This window comes from Schistocerca americana, chromosome 4, assembly GCF_021461395.2.
Source record: "Schistocerca americana isolate TAMUIC-IGC-003095 chromosome 4, iqSchAmer2.1, whole genome shotgun sequence".
Lineage (NCBI taxonomy): Eukaryota > Metazoa > Arthropoda > Insecta > Orthoptera > Acrididae > Schistocerca > Schistocerca americana.
The window spans coordinates 20,412,070-20,431,148 of NC_060122.1; the positions used below are offsets into that span (position 1 = coordinate 20,412,070).

General features: G+C 44.2%; 1 protein-coding gene across 5 annotated transcripts in view; it reads right to left on the minus strand.

The window, feature by feature from the left end:
• The window catches only part of LOC124613920 (neurexin-1), a 2,081,056-nt gene that overhangs the window by 437,703 nt on the left and 1,624,274 nt on the right, over positions 1 to 19,079 (minus strand). For all 5 annotated transcript variants that reach the window (XM_047142672.1, XM_047142674.1, XM_047142673.1 and 2 more), the window contains one exon: positions 15,015 to 15,206. In XM_047142672.1, the coding sequence (XP_046998628.1) occupies positions 15,015 to 15,206 (192 nt within the window). The remainder of the gene's footprint in view (positions 1 to 15,014; positions 15,207 to 19,079) is intronic.

Consider the following 19,079-nt stretch of genomic DNA (forward strand, 5'->3'; position numbering starts at 1 on the left):
CGTAGATTTGCTTCATCAACGTAAAACAGGTTTTTAAAGGCAAATCGGATGACACGAAATTTCACTCCCCGTCTACTGTGCGATACGTTTTGCGCGGGGCGACCGGTACCTCGGCGGCTGTGGGTACCCAGATGGAGGGGGAAGCTGGACACACCTCGCGCAGCCCTGAGGCCGCTCCGTCTACTGCTACGCTCTGCGGTTACGAGCGCCGCTGGCGCCGAATGCACGACACGCGACCGGGGGCGGGGGCGGGGTGTCGTCCACCGGCGACAAGTGTGGAGGGGCGGAGGCAGCGGCAGGACGACGCACTGCGTGCCGGGCACGCAGACCGCGCGCACGCCTCACTTTGGGGCCCCTACTGTGCCGGAGACAACGCAGCCCATTTTAGTGATGCGTTTTTATTAGCTCGCTTTGTTGTCTGTCTATTTGTTTATTCGGTAGAAGCCGGCCGCGGTGGCCGTGCGGTTCTAGGAGCTCCAGTCCGGAGCCGCGCTGCTGCTACGGTCGTAGGTTCGAATCCTGCCTCGGGCATGGGTGTGTGTGATGTCCTTAGGTTGGTTAGGTTTAAGTAGTTCTAAGTTCTAGGGGACTAATGACCACAGCAGTTGAGTCCCATAGTGCTCAGAGCCATTTGAACCATTTTATTCGGTAGAAATTTTGCAGTTGATTTTAAATTACTTTCCCGATGAGCTAGATACTCTAACTTTCGAGATAGTTCAGAACTGGATGACACTGCAATATTAACCCGCTTTCTCGTCTGGCGTGCGGAAAAACAGATAAAAAATTAGTACTTAACGTTCCGTCGACATCGAGGCCATCTGAGACGGAGCACAAGCTCGGAATGTCTCAGTGATAGCGACAGAAATCGGCCGTTCCGCTTCAGAGGAACCACCCCGGCATATGCGTGGAGAAATTTGCGGAAATCGCGGTAAGCCTATAAATCTGGATGACCCGACGCGAATTTGAACCGTCGTCCTCCTGAATACGCCTCCAGTATCAGCCGTGCTGCGGGGTCAATACGTGGCGCTTGGTTCGTGAGTCTGCCTGTCTGTGCTGCTGCGATGTGGGGTAGTCTTTGGTTTCCTGAGGCAGGGCACGCTGGGTCACCGCGTGGAGACGGTTTCCTGGTGGTTGCCGCCGAGAGATGTCGCTGGCGGTGTGCCTGGGCTGCGAGGAGCGCGCCACGGAAGGGCTCTGTCCGGAGCTCGCTGGCCGAGCGAGGAGCGGCAGCGGGGCGTAGGTGCGGCAGCTCGCGTCTTCCAGGCGTCGCTCTCGGCGCCGGTTCACCCGGAGGACGGAGCCTCGCTGCTCGCGGACTTAACTGCCACCGGAAGTCAGTCATAGTCTGGTCGCTCGCGTTCGCCTGCGCGGCCAGGCCGGACCCCGTGCGCGCCTGCTTTCCTCGACATGTCGGCTGCAAGCCTCGACCAGTCCTAGCAGAGTCGGTGATCACGCCTTACTAGCAGCACTTCCGTATGTATTCCGCCCGCTATTTTTGGTATTTTTACCTTCTACCGTTTGTAAAGTTTACTGTTGTGTCTTTGTTTTTTAACTAAAGAATTTTCAACGTGTTTGTTAGGGCATTTAGATAAAAATTAAACGAGTCTTGAAAAAGTACCCAAATTGTGTAACCCATCTTGTAACTTTTAATGGTTCTATTTATGTTCTTTCTAATGAAATAGTGATTCCCTCGTTAAAAAGATTTTAATTCACAGTAAGTGTGTGGTGCTCAATTTGCATTTGTAATAATAATAATTTTGTGCCCTGCCGCCTCCCCGTCGGCCTCTCGGGCGAATGATTCGCGGCAAGAACGACGAGTGCCGGGAAGCCTCGCCCGAACTCGAATCTCCCTAACTCTTACCTTCGCTAACCTTCCACGAGACGTACATAAGAGGAAGCGAGGCGACGATAAACTGAAATAAAACTTGAAATTTACACAGTTTCTGTTGTAATCTCTTCAAAATGTTCGAAACAGATTGAAACATTTCACACACGACTTAAAAGTAGAAAATAATGATTTAAATAAAATCTATTTTTAATGTACCACATATTTAAACAGGACTAAAAGTCCCTTGGCCCCAAACACATTCCTAATCCCATACTGATAGTAATGAAAATTTGTGACTGAATTTTTAATAGCTATTCAAATTCTTTGAAGCCTTAAAAAGAAAAAAAAGAAAAGAAAAACAACGCGCGGCGCATGCGATACACAACTGATGCGTAAAGCGTTCACATCCTGATCAGTATCTGTGGAATGCAGCCCACGTACTTCGGTTTAGATCCAACGAGTCCACTGATAGCTATTAAAAATTCACAATCACAAATATTCAGGACTGTATCTATGGTGTTAGATCGAATTATTTTATACTTTTTAGTCCGATGTAAGAGGGTGGTATGTTAAACACTGAGTTTTATTTAAATAATATTTACGTCTGTGAATAAGTGTGATTTCAGCCCAACAATCCCTTACTACAGGTTTTCATACTCGTGTTTGTAACATTTCCTCCCTTTTTTTTTGCGAAAATACTAGTGCAAACCTTAACAAACGTTACACCGCTGAACTCCTCTTTCGCAGATCTTTCGAATGGCATTAATAAGTATTCTATATGGTTCCGTTAAAAAAAACACTTGTTTCAGTTTGTAGAGAGATAACGATAGCGAAGTCACCAGTACAGAAAATTACTCGTCCCACCTGCGAGCTACCAATTTATCAAAGATTCTTTTCGATATTTAGAACTGTGTAAGGAATATTTCTGTCGTCCGAGTTAAGTGGTTGGAGAGGCGCCAATTTTTTTAAGAGCGATACTTCGACTACTCGATCAATCGTCTGTATGATGTCGATACCACTAATGACGGACTGACCATATACCAAAAGTAGTGATTCTCATTTCAAAGAAGTTGCTGGAGTTGAGAATGGAATTTGTTATTATTTCAGTTTGTTGAGTGACATAGTTGTAATTATTGATTTACAGAAAATTTTTGTCGCAAATTTCTTTTGTTGCAAATTTCTTCATCTCATAAAAAATATTCTAATATTTTCACTTCTTTTAAAACAAAGGAAGCTTAAGGGTCAGAGTAATTTCACTCAACGTGTATTACTGCAATTATGAGAGGATATTCCTCCTAACTGAAAACGGCAGTATGAAATTAGCAATATTATCATTTTTTCAGGTAATACGCAGTATCAATGTTGCTTCACAGGAATGATATTACTCGTATGTTGCGTATAGAAAACAGTGATTTCTCACATCCACTGTCCAGTATAAGTATAAGCAATATGTAATTATGAAAGGGATACGTTCAGGAAATGTGTCAATATTATCGATAAAACGAGAGTATATAATTAGCATATGAATATCGATACTATTTATATACGATACATCGATATTTTCAATGTAATTTTGAAATCTCTATTCGCGATTCACTTTGTATATCCTCACTAATATTGATCGCGGGATATCATATGATAAGGACGTCTTAGAAATAAACATACTTGCCGTAGAGAAGTAACGTAAGGATTTGAAAAGAAATAAATAAGCAGGTCCAGATGGAATCCCAGTTCGATTTTACAATGGGTATCCTACGGCACTGGCATTTATCGTGAATCTCTCGCCAGCACAAAGTCCGAAGCGACTGGAAAGAAGCGCAGGTGGCTCCACTACATAAGAAAGGTACAGAACGGATCCGCAATCTTACAGACCAATATCCCTAACTTCTGTTTGCAGCAGAATCCCTGAACACATTCCGAGTTCGAATATAATGAACTTTCTTGAGGCTAAGAAGCTTATGTCCACGAATCAGCGTGGTTCTAGAAAGCATCGATCGTGCGAAACTCAGCTTGTCCTTTTCTCGCACGATACACTGAGAACTATGGATGAAGGGCAACAGGCAGATTCGGTATTTCTAGATTTCTGGAAAACATTTGACACGATGTCCCATTTTAGTCTGTTAACGAAGGTACGAGCATATGGAATCAGTTGACAGGTAAGTGAGTGGCTCGAAGACTTCTTAACCAGCATGTTGTGCTCGACGGTGGGTGTTTCCTCAGGAGTGCCCCAGGAAAGTGATAGAACAGCTGTTGTTCTCCATATATGTAAATGATTTGGCGGACAGGGTGGGTAGCAGTGTGTGGTGGTCTGCTGATGATGCTGGGGTGTACGGGGAGGTGCCCACGTTGAATGACTGTAGGAGGATACACGACGACTCAGACAGAACTTCCAGGTGCTGCGATGAATGGCAGCTAGCCATAAATGTGGAAAAATGTAAGTTAATGCTGAAGAACAAACCAGTAATGTTCGGATACAGTATTGCTATTGTCGAGTTTGTCACAGTCAAGTCGTTTAAATATCTGGGCGTAGCGTTGCAAAGCGATATGAGGTGGAACGAGTATGTGAAAACTGTGGTAGGGAAGGCAAATAGTCGACTTCGGTTTATTGAGAGAACTATCGGAAAGAGTGTTTCATCTGTAAAGGAGAGAGCATATAGGAGTACTGGCGAGTGTTTGCGATCTGTACCAGGCCGGATTGAAGGAAGACATCGAAGCAGTTCAGAGGCGGGCTGCTAGACTTGTTACCGGTAGGTTCGAACAACCCGTTAAGTGTCGCAGAGTTGCTTCGGAAACTCAAGTGGGAATCCCTGGAGGGAAGGCGGCATTCTTTTCGAGAAACACTGTTGAGGATATTTAGAGAACCGGCATTTGAAGCTGACTGCCGGACTACTCGGCTTCCACCAACATACATCGTGTGTAGGGACCACGAAGATACCGTGCAAACAGTCATTTTTCTGTCGCTCTGTTTGCGAGTGGAACAGGAGGGGAAATGAGAAGTAATGGTACAGGGCACCCTCCGCCACGCACCTCACGGTGGCTTGCGGAGTATCTATGTAGGTGTAGATATTTACCTATTATTGAAGCATTTAACGACTGTTTTCCACATTATCACATCCTCAAAATAAGTGAGTCGACCACGGAACTGAAACTGTTAGTATTTAATGTTGTGGACTGATGGCGTCCACTTTGATGAACAACTCGCTTTCGCTGAAAAAAACTAATACAAGTGTCCTAGTAGAACCGATGCGTGGGTTCTAGGGCAGCACACAGAATAGTGAATAGTAAAATACAGGGTGATTCAAAAAGAATACCACAACTTTAAAAATGTGTATTTAATGAAAGAAACATAATATAACCTTCTGTTATACATCATTACAAAGAGTATTTAAAAAGGTTTTTTTTCACTCAAAAACAAGTTCAGAGATGTTCAATATGGCCCCCTCCAGACACACGAGCAATATCAACCCGATACTCCAACTCGTTCCACACTCTCTGTAGCATATCAGGCGTAACAGTTTGGATAGCTGCTGTTATTTCTCGTTTCAAATCATCAATGGTGGCTGGGAGAGGTGGCCGAAACACCATATCCTTAACATACCCCCATAAGAAAAAATCACAGGGGGTAAGATCAGGGCTTCTGGGAGGCCAGTGATGAAGTGCTCTGTCACGGTCTGCCTGGCGGACGATCCATCGCCTCGGGTAGTTGACGTTCAGGTTCCATAAGTAACCTTTTTCGTAGGACTCTCCATACAGTTGATTGTGGAATTTGCAGCTCTCTGCTAGCTCTGCGAGTCGATTTTCCTGGGCTGCGAACAAATGCTTGCTGGATGCGTGCTACATTTTCATCACTCGTTCTCGGCCGTCCAGAACGTTTCCCTTTGCACAAACACCAATTCTCTGTAAACGTTTAATACACCACCTATCAGGAGGTTTAACACCATACTTCGTTCGAAATGCACGCTGAACAACTGTCGTCGATTCACTTCTGCCGTACTCAATAACACAAAAAGCTTTCTGTTGAGCGGTCGCCATCTTAGCATCAACTGACGCTGACGCCTAGTCAACAGCGCCTCAAGCGAACAAATGTACAACTAAATGAAACTTTATAGCTCCCTTAATTCGCCGACAGATAGTGCTTAGCTCTGCCTTTTGTCGTTGCAGAGTTTTAAATTCCTAAAGTTGTGGTATTCTTTTAGAATCACCCTGTATATTACTCAACTTCAGTAACGCTGGTTAGAGCAGTATTGCAGAATGCTCGTTTCAAAAAATGGCTCTGAGCACTATGGGACTTAACACCCGAGGTTATGAGTTCCCTAGAACTTAGAACTACTTAAACCTAACCAACCTAAGTACATCACACGCATCCATGCCCGAGGCAGGATTCGAACCTGCGACCGCAGACTGAAGCGCCTAGAACCGCTCGGCCACATCGGCCGGCTAGAATGCTGGTTTAGCCTTCTGCCTGCGTTGAGTAGTGTTCCTTGAACACAAACTAAATAATGGTCTCTGAACTAAAGTCAGAAGAAAACTAATTTTCTGTCTTGACCCTGACGAAAATTACTCAGTTATATCTCTAGGCAGTTGGTCTCTGTCCAGACACGGCACTTCTATTCACTGTTCTGTTTCTACTGTCTGTCTATAGGCCACTGCTTCTACCTCACTCGACGACTCTTCAAAGTGTCTTCAACACGACGAACGCTGTGCAGGAAGTAGCTAGCAAGACTTGGGCTGACTCGCAACTCTCGCACAGTTGCTCGAGCGCTGCAGTGGGAGCGGTGCTCGCGGCGAGCGCTACCGGTTGGCGTGCAGTGACGTCGCTGCCGTGGACGGACGTCCACCGTACTTCTGGTACCAGCCGTCACGACGCCTTCTTGTGTGGCATCTCACAACACCAAATCTAAGACGATGCTTCATCCGACAGTTCCACGTGGTGTCAACTCTCATGTGCGACAGGAATCAAGCTCTGGTATAAGTCAATGGACACTGCTAGGCGAGAACTTTTCATAGCTTCTCCGTAAGTCATTACTTAAAAATTGAATTTTATTTCACAAAGTGCAGAGATTCACAGCGACCAATCTGACACAGTGGTGAGAGACTGGGCTTGCATTATGGAGATACTGATTCAAATCCCTGTCCACACATCCAGATTAAGGTTTTCTGTGGTTTTCCTAAATCGCGTAAGGTAAATTCTGCACAGATCTCCATCTCCTGTAGGCAGCATCTCATCTTGATGATAGAGCAACTGTTAGATGCCTATCGACTAGAAAGCTATTACAACACAAAAGCTATGTGTCTTCGTAGCCCACTAAATATGTAATGGCAATGCTCCATTTCCTGGCCTAACTCAGGTCGCAGGGTTACAGATTTTAATACAATTGTACAACCTGAGTACATTCTTTGATATTAAACTTGGCCGCACGCAAGCTGCTGCAGGAACAAAGCCGTTCACTAAAGGTGCCAGTAAAACTGACAACCCTTCGGAATTCTGCATTCAGCCATCTGCACAATCTGTCAACACTATAGGATGCAGAAGCGTCTGGAGGAAGTGTTATATTCCGCTGGTAGCATGGTGGTAAATGTGCACAATGTAGACAAAGTCGCGAGTTCGTGCCCAGATCAGAACAGTTGGAGAGTTTCTTCGTCCTTCAGCGGCCACTGGCCACCAGCCGCCGTCCGACCACGTAAAGGCAACGAGGCCTATTTTCGGCGTATTTCACCTCTTGCATTTTTAGTATAAAATTGTTTCTTATTGCAGTTTGATTTTCCGCGAGAAATACGAGAAATAACTTCGATAAACCGAATGAATACCATGTAGTATTTACCTACTGTCATTTTCTGATTTGAAGTTCTATTATTTGTCTTGGTGTTACTTTTGGATTTTGCACAATTGAATCTCATGAACGTTATTTAACATTATAAAAATAGAGTTACTTGTGGAAAAAGGTCTAAAATTTGTGACTTATTGTTCTCTCTGGTTCTACTACAGTCGTGAAGGCAGTGAAGGCAGCTTGATACATTTGTGGGTCGTGAACTGTCGGACAAATCAGGCCAGGAAAGGAATTTCTTGTTTCGAGAAGCATAATTCTGGCACGAAAGATTTTTCACATTTAGGAAGTATCGGTAATTGACATATATGACGAACTGCGACATTTAACTTTCGTGTGACATTTGCATTCAACAGACGAAGTTTGGAAATCGGGTTTAGGATTACAGCATGCTCCAGTTCAATAGCACAGTAATCAAAACGGCGATTATTACTGCATATTTACTTGAACGTCATCAGTTTTATCATCGACCATTCCTACGAAATATTGTTAACCGGTTTTTGTTTATTTCTTAAGAAGCAATTAGTGGCTGAGCTCCAACAAAACCCATCTCCTCGACTAACAGACAGTGTGAACAGATACTATTTTCATCTGGTGGAACAACAAGCGTGTTGTGCACACGAACAGCTCCCCAGGATTGTGTCTATTGCAGGTTGCATTTGTTGCTAACAATTGAGATATCGATACAAGTAGAACGACCAACAAAACTCCAAGTTTTCAGTGCGATGGGGTCCGCAGCTGCGATGAATTTTTTGAATGATTTCTTGAAGCATTCAGCTGCCATTTTCTTTATTTCCTGTACGATTGTACAATTTCCGCCTTAGGCCATTTTCAAGTATTTTACGGATGATTTTTTGGTAAGGGATTATATCATATGCGTCGTTGCTACTACGACATCATGTCACATTCATAAATTAGTTCGATGTGTTCACCTCGAACTAATTTATGAAAGTGACATGATGTCACGTTTTGTTCACCTCGAGGTAATTTATGAACGTGACATGACGTTATAGTGGCAAGGATGCATATCATACAATCTCTTACCAAAAAGCATCCATAAAATACTTGAAAATGGCCTAAGGCAGAAATTGTACAATCGTACAGGGAATAAAGAAAATGGCAGCTGAAGGCTTCGAGAAATCATTCAAAAACTCCATCAAGTGCTGGTACTGCACATTATTCCCATCTCTACACTGCTGATTTCACGTTTTAAAGCTGTCCAGGGGTTTGCTTTGGAAGTTAATGTTCACATACTTATTCTTCTGATCTCATGTTCTCAAATGTTTATTTTCCCATTACTTACCTACCATCAATCACAAACACTGCTTTCTGGAGAAAATGCACTTCAAACTGGGCTAGACGACATCTTTAGCAATAAACTAATAGATTTCTACAGGCATGGAATCGGTGCACCATGTCGTGGTACACCATATCGTTTCAGATAATGTGAGAGAACATATTGTTGATGATTAACTTATCGCTTACGTTTACTGCTGTGTTCAATAAACTAATGGGAAAACGCTTTTAAAATACGCACTGTAATAATACAAATGAATTTCAATTTACCATGATAACTCTATGGTGAAAGTCTGCTTTAATAAATCGAAGTACTGTATGTGCAACAAAAGCATGCCTGAATCGGCACGAATTAGTGAGATATTATGAATTATGGCTTCAAAACAATTTGTGTTTTTGTGCTGTCCTGAGTCCTACTCAAGTTGTACGTAAATGTGGCAGATGGAACAGACACACAAAGAAATTCAATTAGTAAATTCTTCATTGCTAAATTTCCTAAATAAAATTGTGTATCCACAAAAACCAAAAATTATATCAGTAGACGCGGAAAAAGGCATTATCCAGTGTGCAGATCAAAAATTTTTCGCCATTAGACTATGAGGTACTGTAAGTAGCAAAAAGACTTACGATGGAGAAATTTTCTTATTAACATTTCCTTAGACCCGGCGAACAGCTGCAGTACTCATGTCTCCCAGTGGTGGCTGCGACATACAAACTGTAGTGTAGAAGACGAGACTGTTTCTGCTTCTTGCTTGTAACAACCGTCCTGGGCTTAGAACCTGAAATGATAGCCTGTTGGTACACCTTAAGTGAAAACCACCCTGATTATTCAAAGGAAATGATAAGGAAATATCTTCAGTCTGGAACCGCGCGACCGCTACGGTCGGAGGTTCGAATCCTGCCCCGGGCATGGATGTGTGTTATGTCCTTAGGTTAGTTAGGTTTAAGTAGTTCTAAGTTCTAGGGGGCTGATGACCTCAGATGTTAAGTCCCACAGTGCTCAGAGCCGTTTGAACGATAAGGAAATATCAAGTGAATTGAGCAGGATAATTGTATGCCATCCAGAAAGTAACTTGACAATCAGGAGATTGTCAAAGTTACTCCGCATTGTTGCTAAGTTTCAGTTATACTACCAGCAGAATATGTTTCCACAGCTGAGTTGGTTCCCAAGTGAATACAGGCTGCGTCTCAGAGACGTGGCCGTCGAGGGCCGGAATACCATAGGTATAACCAAGTGACTTATTTCCATTTCTGTAGATAGGTTTAGGGACTACACTCGGATACTCCAACCGCATGCGAAGCATCGTAAAATAATAGCCGTCACAGTTATTTTCGTTCCTATTTTTACTGAAAATTGAGAAGCTCCTTCAACAGACACAGTTCCCTTTTTCCGAGCATCTCCAATAGGCAACAAGACTTTGCTCGCCATGGACTTAGTACATGCTTTTCTTAAGAACACTGTCGTTGGCACTAGCCCCAAAACACAGAAACAGAAATGTAAAGATACAGCATCACTGGAATATGTGAACGTCCGCAGAGAGGCTCTGTGAGCTACAAGCAACACAATGTTTCAAACCAAGAAAGTCTAGTGTGCAAGTGACTGAAAAAGCAGATTTTAAAAGGCATGAAGATAATGAAACAACTGAATATGTGCAGTAAAAGTTTGATCTCAGTTTTCGCTAACATACGTAAAAGGGGGAAGCAGCTGTCATCAGCTCATTGAACAAGGAATATAAAACCCTAACAGTAATGTCTACAATTAATTATCCTTAAGGAAAAGTTCCATTCAGTCTTTAAATACTGAAAGGACTACAAGTAACATCTACAATATAACTGCTGCTGATGCTTTGTCAATGTAAGGGAAAAGCGCTTATGCTGAATAAGTTTTCAACTTGCAGTATGCTTAAGATAGAGAGAACCCAAAATAACAATACGTTCACCATTTTGAGTGTGGTGTTGATTTCCTATTCAACACCGCTTAGTCGGAGCAGAATGTTGCTAATTTAATCCCAGACGATTTCATATTACTACGTCTCTTGTCTACCACAATTTATGAGAACTATTGGGCGATACTCCAGTGGCACAGATTGGCAGATGGTCCTGTAATTTGCAATACTATCCATACTCTGCTGATTTGTGATGCCAAACTACCATTATTTTACTTTCAAAATGGTCATTGTTAGTCGGATTATATCCCAGTGTTATGTGGCAGTTTATTCTCAAACTGTCCCGTAACATATTTTATAATTTTATATACAGATTCTAATAGTCAGCCAAGGCAAATCATAAATGCTGCACGAAAATTGCATACAATGTCCATTACTGTTAGTGATTGCTTTGCTAATTAGTTCTATTTCTCCTTTACGTTTAATTGGTGAGCGAGTCTTGTTATTTTGGCAATACTGGATGCTTTTAAGTCGCTTATGAAAGGAAAGTTTACTTAGGGGGAAAAGTCTGACTTTAAATATAGTTTTCCACAGAGATTTGACTCAATTTGAAAGATGCCGGCCGAAGTGGCCGTGCGGTTAAAGGCGCTGCAGTCTGGAACCGCAAGACCGCTACGGTCGCAGGATCGAATCCTGCCTCGGGCATGGATGTTTGTGATGTCCTTAGGTTAGTTAGGTTTAACTAGTTCTGAGTTCTAGGGGACTAATGACCTCAGCAGTTGAGTCCCATAGTGCTCAGAGCCATTTGAACCATTTTTGAACCAATCTGAAAGATGTCTCTCGTAGTTGGTGTGAACTTGAATAATCTGACTTAAAGAACAGTCGTCAATCCCACTGGCGACGCGTGAGGTATTGGTAATTGTAATCGCTTTTAAAAATTATCAAAGGTAACTGTATTATTCTAATTATTATTATTATTGTCATGCCGGCCGGTGTGGCCGTGCGGTTAAAGGCGCTTCAGTCTGGAACCGCGTGACCGCTACGGTCGCAGGTTCGAATCCTGCCTCGGGCATGGATGTGTGTGATGTCCTTAGGTTAGTTAGGTTTAAGTAGTTCTAAGTTCTAGGGGACTTATGAGCACAGATGTTGAGTCCCATAGTGCTCAGAGCCATTTGAACCATATTATTGTCATTGTTATTATTATTATGCTACTGTTTACGATTACCCAAGTAAGTGTTGTTGTAATTATCATTATCATCATCATCATTATTATTATTATTAACAGTAGCATAATAATCATAACAATGACAATAATAATTATAATTAGAACAATACAGTTACCTTTGATAATTTTGAAAAGCGATTACAATTACCAATACCTCACGCGTTGCCAGTGGACTTGACGCCTGTTCTTTAAGTCAGATTTTTTGTTATATGATCATTGTTACTATTATTATGTTATTGTTTACGAGCATTCATTATTGTGGGGCATCACAACCAAGTGTTACACTGAATAAAGTATGCCGTGATGGCGTGCGATCCTTCTTGTCGAAAACTCGGGTCACGGAGTCGCAAAATGAAACTTCTTGTTTCGCGGATTTGACAATGGAACACAAAGCAATGTGAGAAAATCTGGTTTGATAGTGTGTATTTCGAAGGTAAGTTTTGATTCGCTTCAACGTCGAAAATGATCTTTCCGCCGAAGTGCCGGTTGCAGAAATCGAAAATTGATTCAGGTACTGCTTCACTGAGACCACAGGAAGTAAAATATTGCGTTTTCTAAATACTCTACTGGCCATTAAAATTGCTACACCACGAAGATGACGTGCTACAGACGCGAAATTTAACCGACAGGAAGATGCTGTGATACGCAAATGATTAGCTTTTCAAGGCATTCACACAAGGTTGGCGCCGGTGGCGACACCTACAACGTGCTAACACGAGGAAAGTTTCCAACAGATTTCTCATACACAAACAGCAGTTGACCGGCGTTACCTGGTGAAACGTTGTTGTGATGCCTCGTGTAAGGAGGAGAAATGCGTACCATCACGTTTCCGACTTTGATAAAGGTCGGATTGTAGCCTATCGCGATTGCGGTTTATCGTATCGCGACATTGCTGCTCGCGTTGGTCGAGATCCAATGACTGTTGGCAGAATATGGAATCGGTAGGTTCAGCAGGGTAATACGGAACGCCGTGCTGGATCCCAACGGCCTCGTATCACTAGCAGTCGAGATGACAGGCATCTTATCCGCATGGCTGTAACAGATCGTGCAGCCACGTCTCGATCCCTGAGTCAGCAGATGGAGACTTTTGCAAGACAACAACCATCTGCACGAACAGTTCGACGACGTTAGCAGCAGCCTGGACTATCAGCTCGGAGACCATGGCTGCGGTCACACTTAACGCTGCATCACAGACAGGAGCGCCTGCGATGGTGTGCTCAACGACGAACCTGGGTGCAAGAACGGCAAAACGTCATTTCTTCGAATGAATCCAAGTTCTGTTTACAGCATCATGATGGTCGCATCCGTGTTTGGCGACATCGCGGTGAACGCACATTGGAAGCGTGTATTCGTCAGCGCCATACTGGCGTATCACCTGGCATGATGGTATGGGGTGCCACTGTTTACACGTCTCGGTCACCTCTTGTTCGCATTGACGTCACTTTGAACAGAGGACATTACATTTCAGATGTGTTACGACCCGTGGCTATACCCTTCATTCGATCCGTGCGAAAACCTACATTTCAGCTGGATAATGCACAACGGCATGTTGCAGGTCCTGTACGGGCGTTTCTGGATACAGAAAATGTTCGACTGCTGCCTTGGCCAGCACATTCTCCAGATCTGCCACCAATTGAAAACGTCTGGTCAACGATGGCCGAGCAACTGGCTCGTCACAATACGCCAGTCACTACTCTTGATGAACTGCGGTATCGTGTTGAAGCTGCATGGGCAGCTGTACCTGTACACGCCATCCAAGCTCTGTTTGACTCAATGCCCAGGCGTATCAAGGCCGTTATTACGGCCAGAGGTGGTTGTTCTGGGTACTGATTTCTCGGGATCTATGCACACAAATTGCGTGAAAATGTAATCACATGTCAGTTGTAATATAATATATTTGCCCAATGGATACCCGTTTATCATCTGCATTTCTTCTTGGTGTAGCAATTTTAATGGCCAGTAGTGTACAAAACACTTGGGCAACAGTACAATGTTGGTGTCTCATTACAGCGCCATTTGTAAGAGGAGGAACGAGTTTGTTGGAAATGTCTGATGTAATTTTTAGCCGCGCGGGATTAGCCGTGTGGTCTAGGGCGCTGCAGACATGGACTGTGCGGCTGGTCCCGGCGAAGTTTCGAGCCCTCCCTCGGGCTTTTGTGTGTGTGTGTGTTTGTCCTTAGGATAGTTTAGGTTAAGTAGTGTGTAAGCTTAGGGACTGATGACGTTAGCAGTTAAGTCCTATATGATTAAGAAAAGAAATAGTCACTTTTCTCTTCAGAACCAAGTCTCATAAATGAAGTTTCCACAGACTTTGCACACACATTTATAATCTGATATGAGTACATCTTTTCCATATTGCTTCTTTGTCTATATTGCTTCAGTAACGCTCTACAGACTGACGGAGAAACACTTTTAAAATCGTTAAAAAATATACCTGTTGGCTAAAACTAAAATCGTGTACCGCGATTCACGTCTGAACACTTGCAGTGCAGTAATGCGCGAGAGAATGACAGAGGTGCCTGTAGAGGTGCTAGAGAATCGTGGGTGCTGCGCCACTGACGGCTGTCTGCAGCCCTCTTCCTCTCTCTCTCTCTCTCTCTTTCTCCGGCGGAAGCGAGGGAGAACACGGAGCTCGCAGTGGGGTACGCGCTGTCGTAGCAGGAGTGTAACGGGTAGCCGACCAGCACGCCTGTCCACTCACAGCCGTTAACGTTTTAAACGCCCCCGCGTTAACAGTGCGTTTTGAAAGTATTTAGTATGCACTCAATTTAAAGTGCACAAAAATATATATACCGAGAATGTTTAAATGTAAGAAAATTCTTATCTGTAAGTGTAATCGGCGATTGCAGCAGTTGGTAGCGGGCGTCGCCCCAGCTAATATAACAGCATCGAGTGTTGGGGTGGATGGCGCAGCCGAGTGCACGGCAGCTGAGTGCGGCCGGCGCCCCACTCACCGGAGTCCTGGTGTCGCGCGTAGCCGGCGACGTCGACGGCGTTGCCGTTGAGCACCAGGTCGCGCAGGCAGCCCACGAAGCCGCGGCGCAGCGCGCCGGTCCACAGCGCCGCCGGCACCGGCACGGCCGCCGTCGCCGGGCCCAGCCCGCCCACGTACAGCGGGCCCTCCAGGTCCAGCTGCTGCGACTCGCCTGCCGGAAGCAACAGCAGACACAGGTCAGCGGCTCTGTGCAGGAAGGCGGCAGCAGAATACGGCAGTTCACTATAATGTTGCTCAAACCGGTGCAGCACGGCTTCGAGACGTGTACAGTTATACTGCTGAAAGATAACTTCGCCGTCGGGGAAGACATCGAGCACGAACGGATGCTGGTGTTCCGCAGCTGTCAATGTGTCTGCCACTACTACCACAAGTCTATACGTCGTGGCTGAGCAAGAGGCGTGTGATTCGAGTGTTATCGAGGTCTAGGGGAATAAGTGGCGCAGTATTACCACTATGGGTAGAGTATACATGGGTTTCCATGCAATTAACGTAGGGGACTGTTTAACAGTTCCCCGGTGGCACAACTGTGGCGACTTGGATCGTGTTCATAAACACTGCGAGGGAAAGCAGGCTCGCTCCAGGTGTGGGGCTGAAGATCACACAAGAAAAACCTGCGGCAGAACTGGGATATGTATCCCATGCACGCGGAGACGTAAGAAAAGCTGTAACACCACAGGAAGAAACTGCTCTACCTACAGGATGCTACAGCAAAGCCTCATTGCAAGAACTGATTACGGCTGAGGCCATAAGTCTATACAGGAAGCGTAAAAGAGGCCGCGAGCGAAAAGTTGAGGAATGGGCCAGCAGATTCAGGAAATTCATACAAAGATTCACCAAGATACAAACTGAAAGAGTGAAAATGAAAGATGTACGTGTGCAAACGGAGCCTTGTGGTCAGACAGTTGCTCTCTCTCCCTCAAACCGGGGACTAAGGTCACTTGAAGATCCAGAACGACCGAAAGGGCATCCTGAGGTAGGAAGTCTCCCGATGATAAAGCAAAATGATACGATCAGTAAAGAAAGAACAGGTCAACATTGTGAGCAGTACGAGTTCATCTACAAATCTATCTAGCCAGAGAGGTTTGGGCATAGATCCCAAAAGGATATACCCAAACCTAGAACATGCAATAGAATTAGCGCCCCTAGAGGAGCCGGCTGTCCTCACCACGGCTCTGAGACGTGTGATGCGTGTCGGTCATGAGTATGGTAGGGACCTCACCCTCTCGGTGATGGAGGCTCTGGACAGAATGCAGCTACAGACGATGACCTCCCCACCGACTTCGGAGCCCTGCGAGACTTAGTTAAAAAGTTTTCGAAAGACGAAACGAAAAATTTGGTTTAGATGAATCGTATAATCAACCTGTCATCACAAATGGGAGACTAGCGCATGACTGGAGAAAAAAATAGCCACAATCACACATTAGAACATATTTTTCTTGTGAGCCACTTAAAAATAGGACAGATTAACTTACATAACAGTAACCTAGTCATGCAGGAACTTCGAAGAGTGTTGGAGGAGAGGAGACTGGATGTGCTCTGTTTGCAGGAACCTTACTCCCAAGCTGGACGAATCCCCTTCGCAGCAGCCAACTGGCAGGTAATCCGCAGTGAAGTGGAACCAAGACCTGCAGTTATGATTACCAATAAAGTACTGACAGCTACAGTCCTTGCACAGTTCTCTGACGACCACAGCAACGTCGTGGAATTACAGTCACCTGTTGGAGTCCTGTACATTATAAACATGTATTTCCAGTACGGTAGGGGAATCGATGAATCCCTAGACAAATTAACACAAGTGACCACGGCGTTGAGTACCAAACAGGAAGAGAGCCGTTGCGGCTTCCCCGTCTCCATGGTCAACCGAATTGAGACAGGTGCGCCAGCAGTCTGTAATGATGGGGAGGAGGTACTACCAGCGAAGTGTCGTCTGGGAAGGAAAGCAAAGTTGGCTGCAAATATTTTTTTTTTGGTCATCAGTCTACTGACTGGTCTGATGCGGCCCGCCACGAATTCCTTTCCTGTGCTAACCTCTTCATCTCAGAGTAGCACTTGCAATTTACGTCCTCAATTATTTGCTTGACGTATTCCAATCTCTGTCTTCCTCTACAGTTTTTGCCCTCTACAACTCCCTTTAGTACCATGGAAGTCATTCCCTCATGTCTTAGCAGATGTCCTATCATCCTGTCCCTTCTCATTATCAGTGTTTTACACATATACCTTGCCTCTCCGATTCTGCGTAGAACCTCCTCATTCCTTACCTTATCAGTCCACCTAATTATCAACATTCGTCTATAGCACCACATCTCAAATGCATCGATTCTCTTCTGTTCCGGTTTTCCCACAGCCCATGTTTCACTACCGTACAATGCTGTACTCCAGACGTACAACCTCAGAAATTTCTTCCTCAAATTAAGGCCGGTATTTGATATTAGTAGACTTCTCTTGGCCAGAAATGCCTTTTTTGCCATAGTAAGACTGCTTTTGATGTCCTCCTTGCTCCGTCCGTCATTGGTTATTTTACTGCCTAGGTAGCAGAATTCCTTAACTTCATTGACTTCGTGACCATCAATCCTGATGTTAAGCTTCTTGTTGTTCTCATTTCTACTACTTCTCATTACCTTCGTCTTTCTCCGATTTACGCTCAACCATACTGTGTACTCATTAGACTGTTCATTCCGTTCAGCAGATCATTTAATTCTTCTTCTCTTTCACTCAGGATAGCAATGTCATCAGCGAATCGTATCATTGATATCCTTTCACCTTGTATTTTAATTCCACTCCTGAACCTTTCTTTTATTTCCGTGATTGCTTCCCCGATGTACAGATTGAAGAGTAGGGGCGAAAGGCTACAGCCTTGTCTTACACCCTTCTTAATACGAGCACTTCGTTCTTGATCGTCCACTCTTATTATTCCCTCTTGGTTGTTGTACATATTGTATATGACCCGTCTCTCCCTATAGCTTACCCCTACTTTTTTCAGAATCTCGAACAGCTTGCACCATTTTATGTTGTCGAACGCTTTTTCCAGGTCGACAAATCCTATGAAAGTGTCCTGATTTTTCTTTAGCCTTGCTTCCATTATTAGCAGTAACGTCAGAATTGCCTCTCTCGTCCCTTTACTTTTCCTAAAGCCAAACTGATCTACACCTAGCGCATTCTCAATTTTCTTTTCCATTCTTCTGTATATTATTCTTGTAAGCAGCTTCGATGCATGAGCTGTTAAGCTGATTGTGCGGTAATTCTCGCACTTGTCAGCTCTTGCCGTCTTCGGAATTGTGTGGATGATGCTTTTCTGAAAGTCAGATGGTATGTCGCCAGACTCATATATTCTACACACCAACGTGAATAGTCGTTTTTTTGCCACTTCCCCCAATGATTTTAGAAATTCTGATGGAATGTTATCTATCCCTTCTGCCTTATTTGACCGTAAGTCCTCCAAAGCTCTTTTAAATTCCGATTCTAATACTGGATCCCCTATCTCTTCTAAATCGACTCCTGTTTCTTCTTCTATCACATCAGACAAATCTTCACCCTCATAGAGGCTTTCAATGTATTCTATCCACCTATCTGCTCTCTCCTCTGCATTTAACAGTGAAATTCCCGCTGCACTCTTAATGTTACCAGCGTTGATTTTAATGTCACCAAAGGTTGTTTTGACTTTCCTGTATGCTGAGTCTGTCCTTCCGACAATCATATCTTTTTCGATGTCTTCACATTTTTCCTGCAGCCATTTCGTCTTAGCTTCCCTGCACTTCCTATTTATTTCATTCCTCAGCGACTTGTATTTCTGTATTCCTGATTTTCCCGGAACATGTTTGTACTTCCTCCTTTCATCAATCAACTGAAGTATTTCTTCTGTTACCCATGGTTTCTTTGCAGCTACCTTCTTTGTACCTATGTTTTCCTTCCCAACTTCTGTGATGGCCCTTTTTAGAGATGTCCATTCCTCTTCAACTGTACTGCCTACTGGGCTATTCCTTATTGCTGTATCTATAGCGTTAGAGAACTTCAAACGTATCTCGCC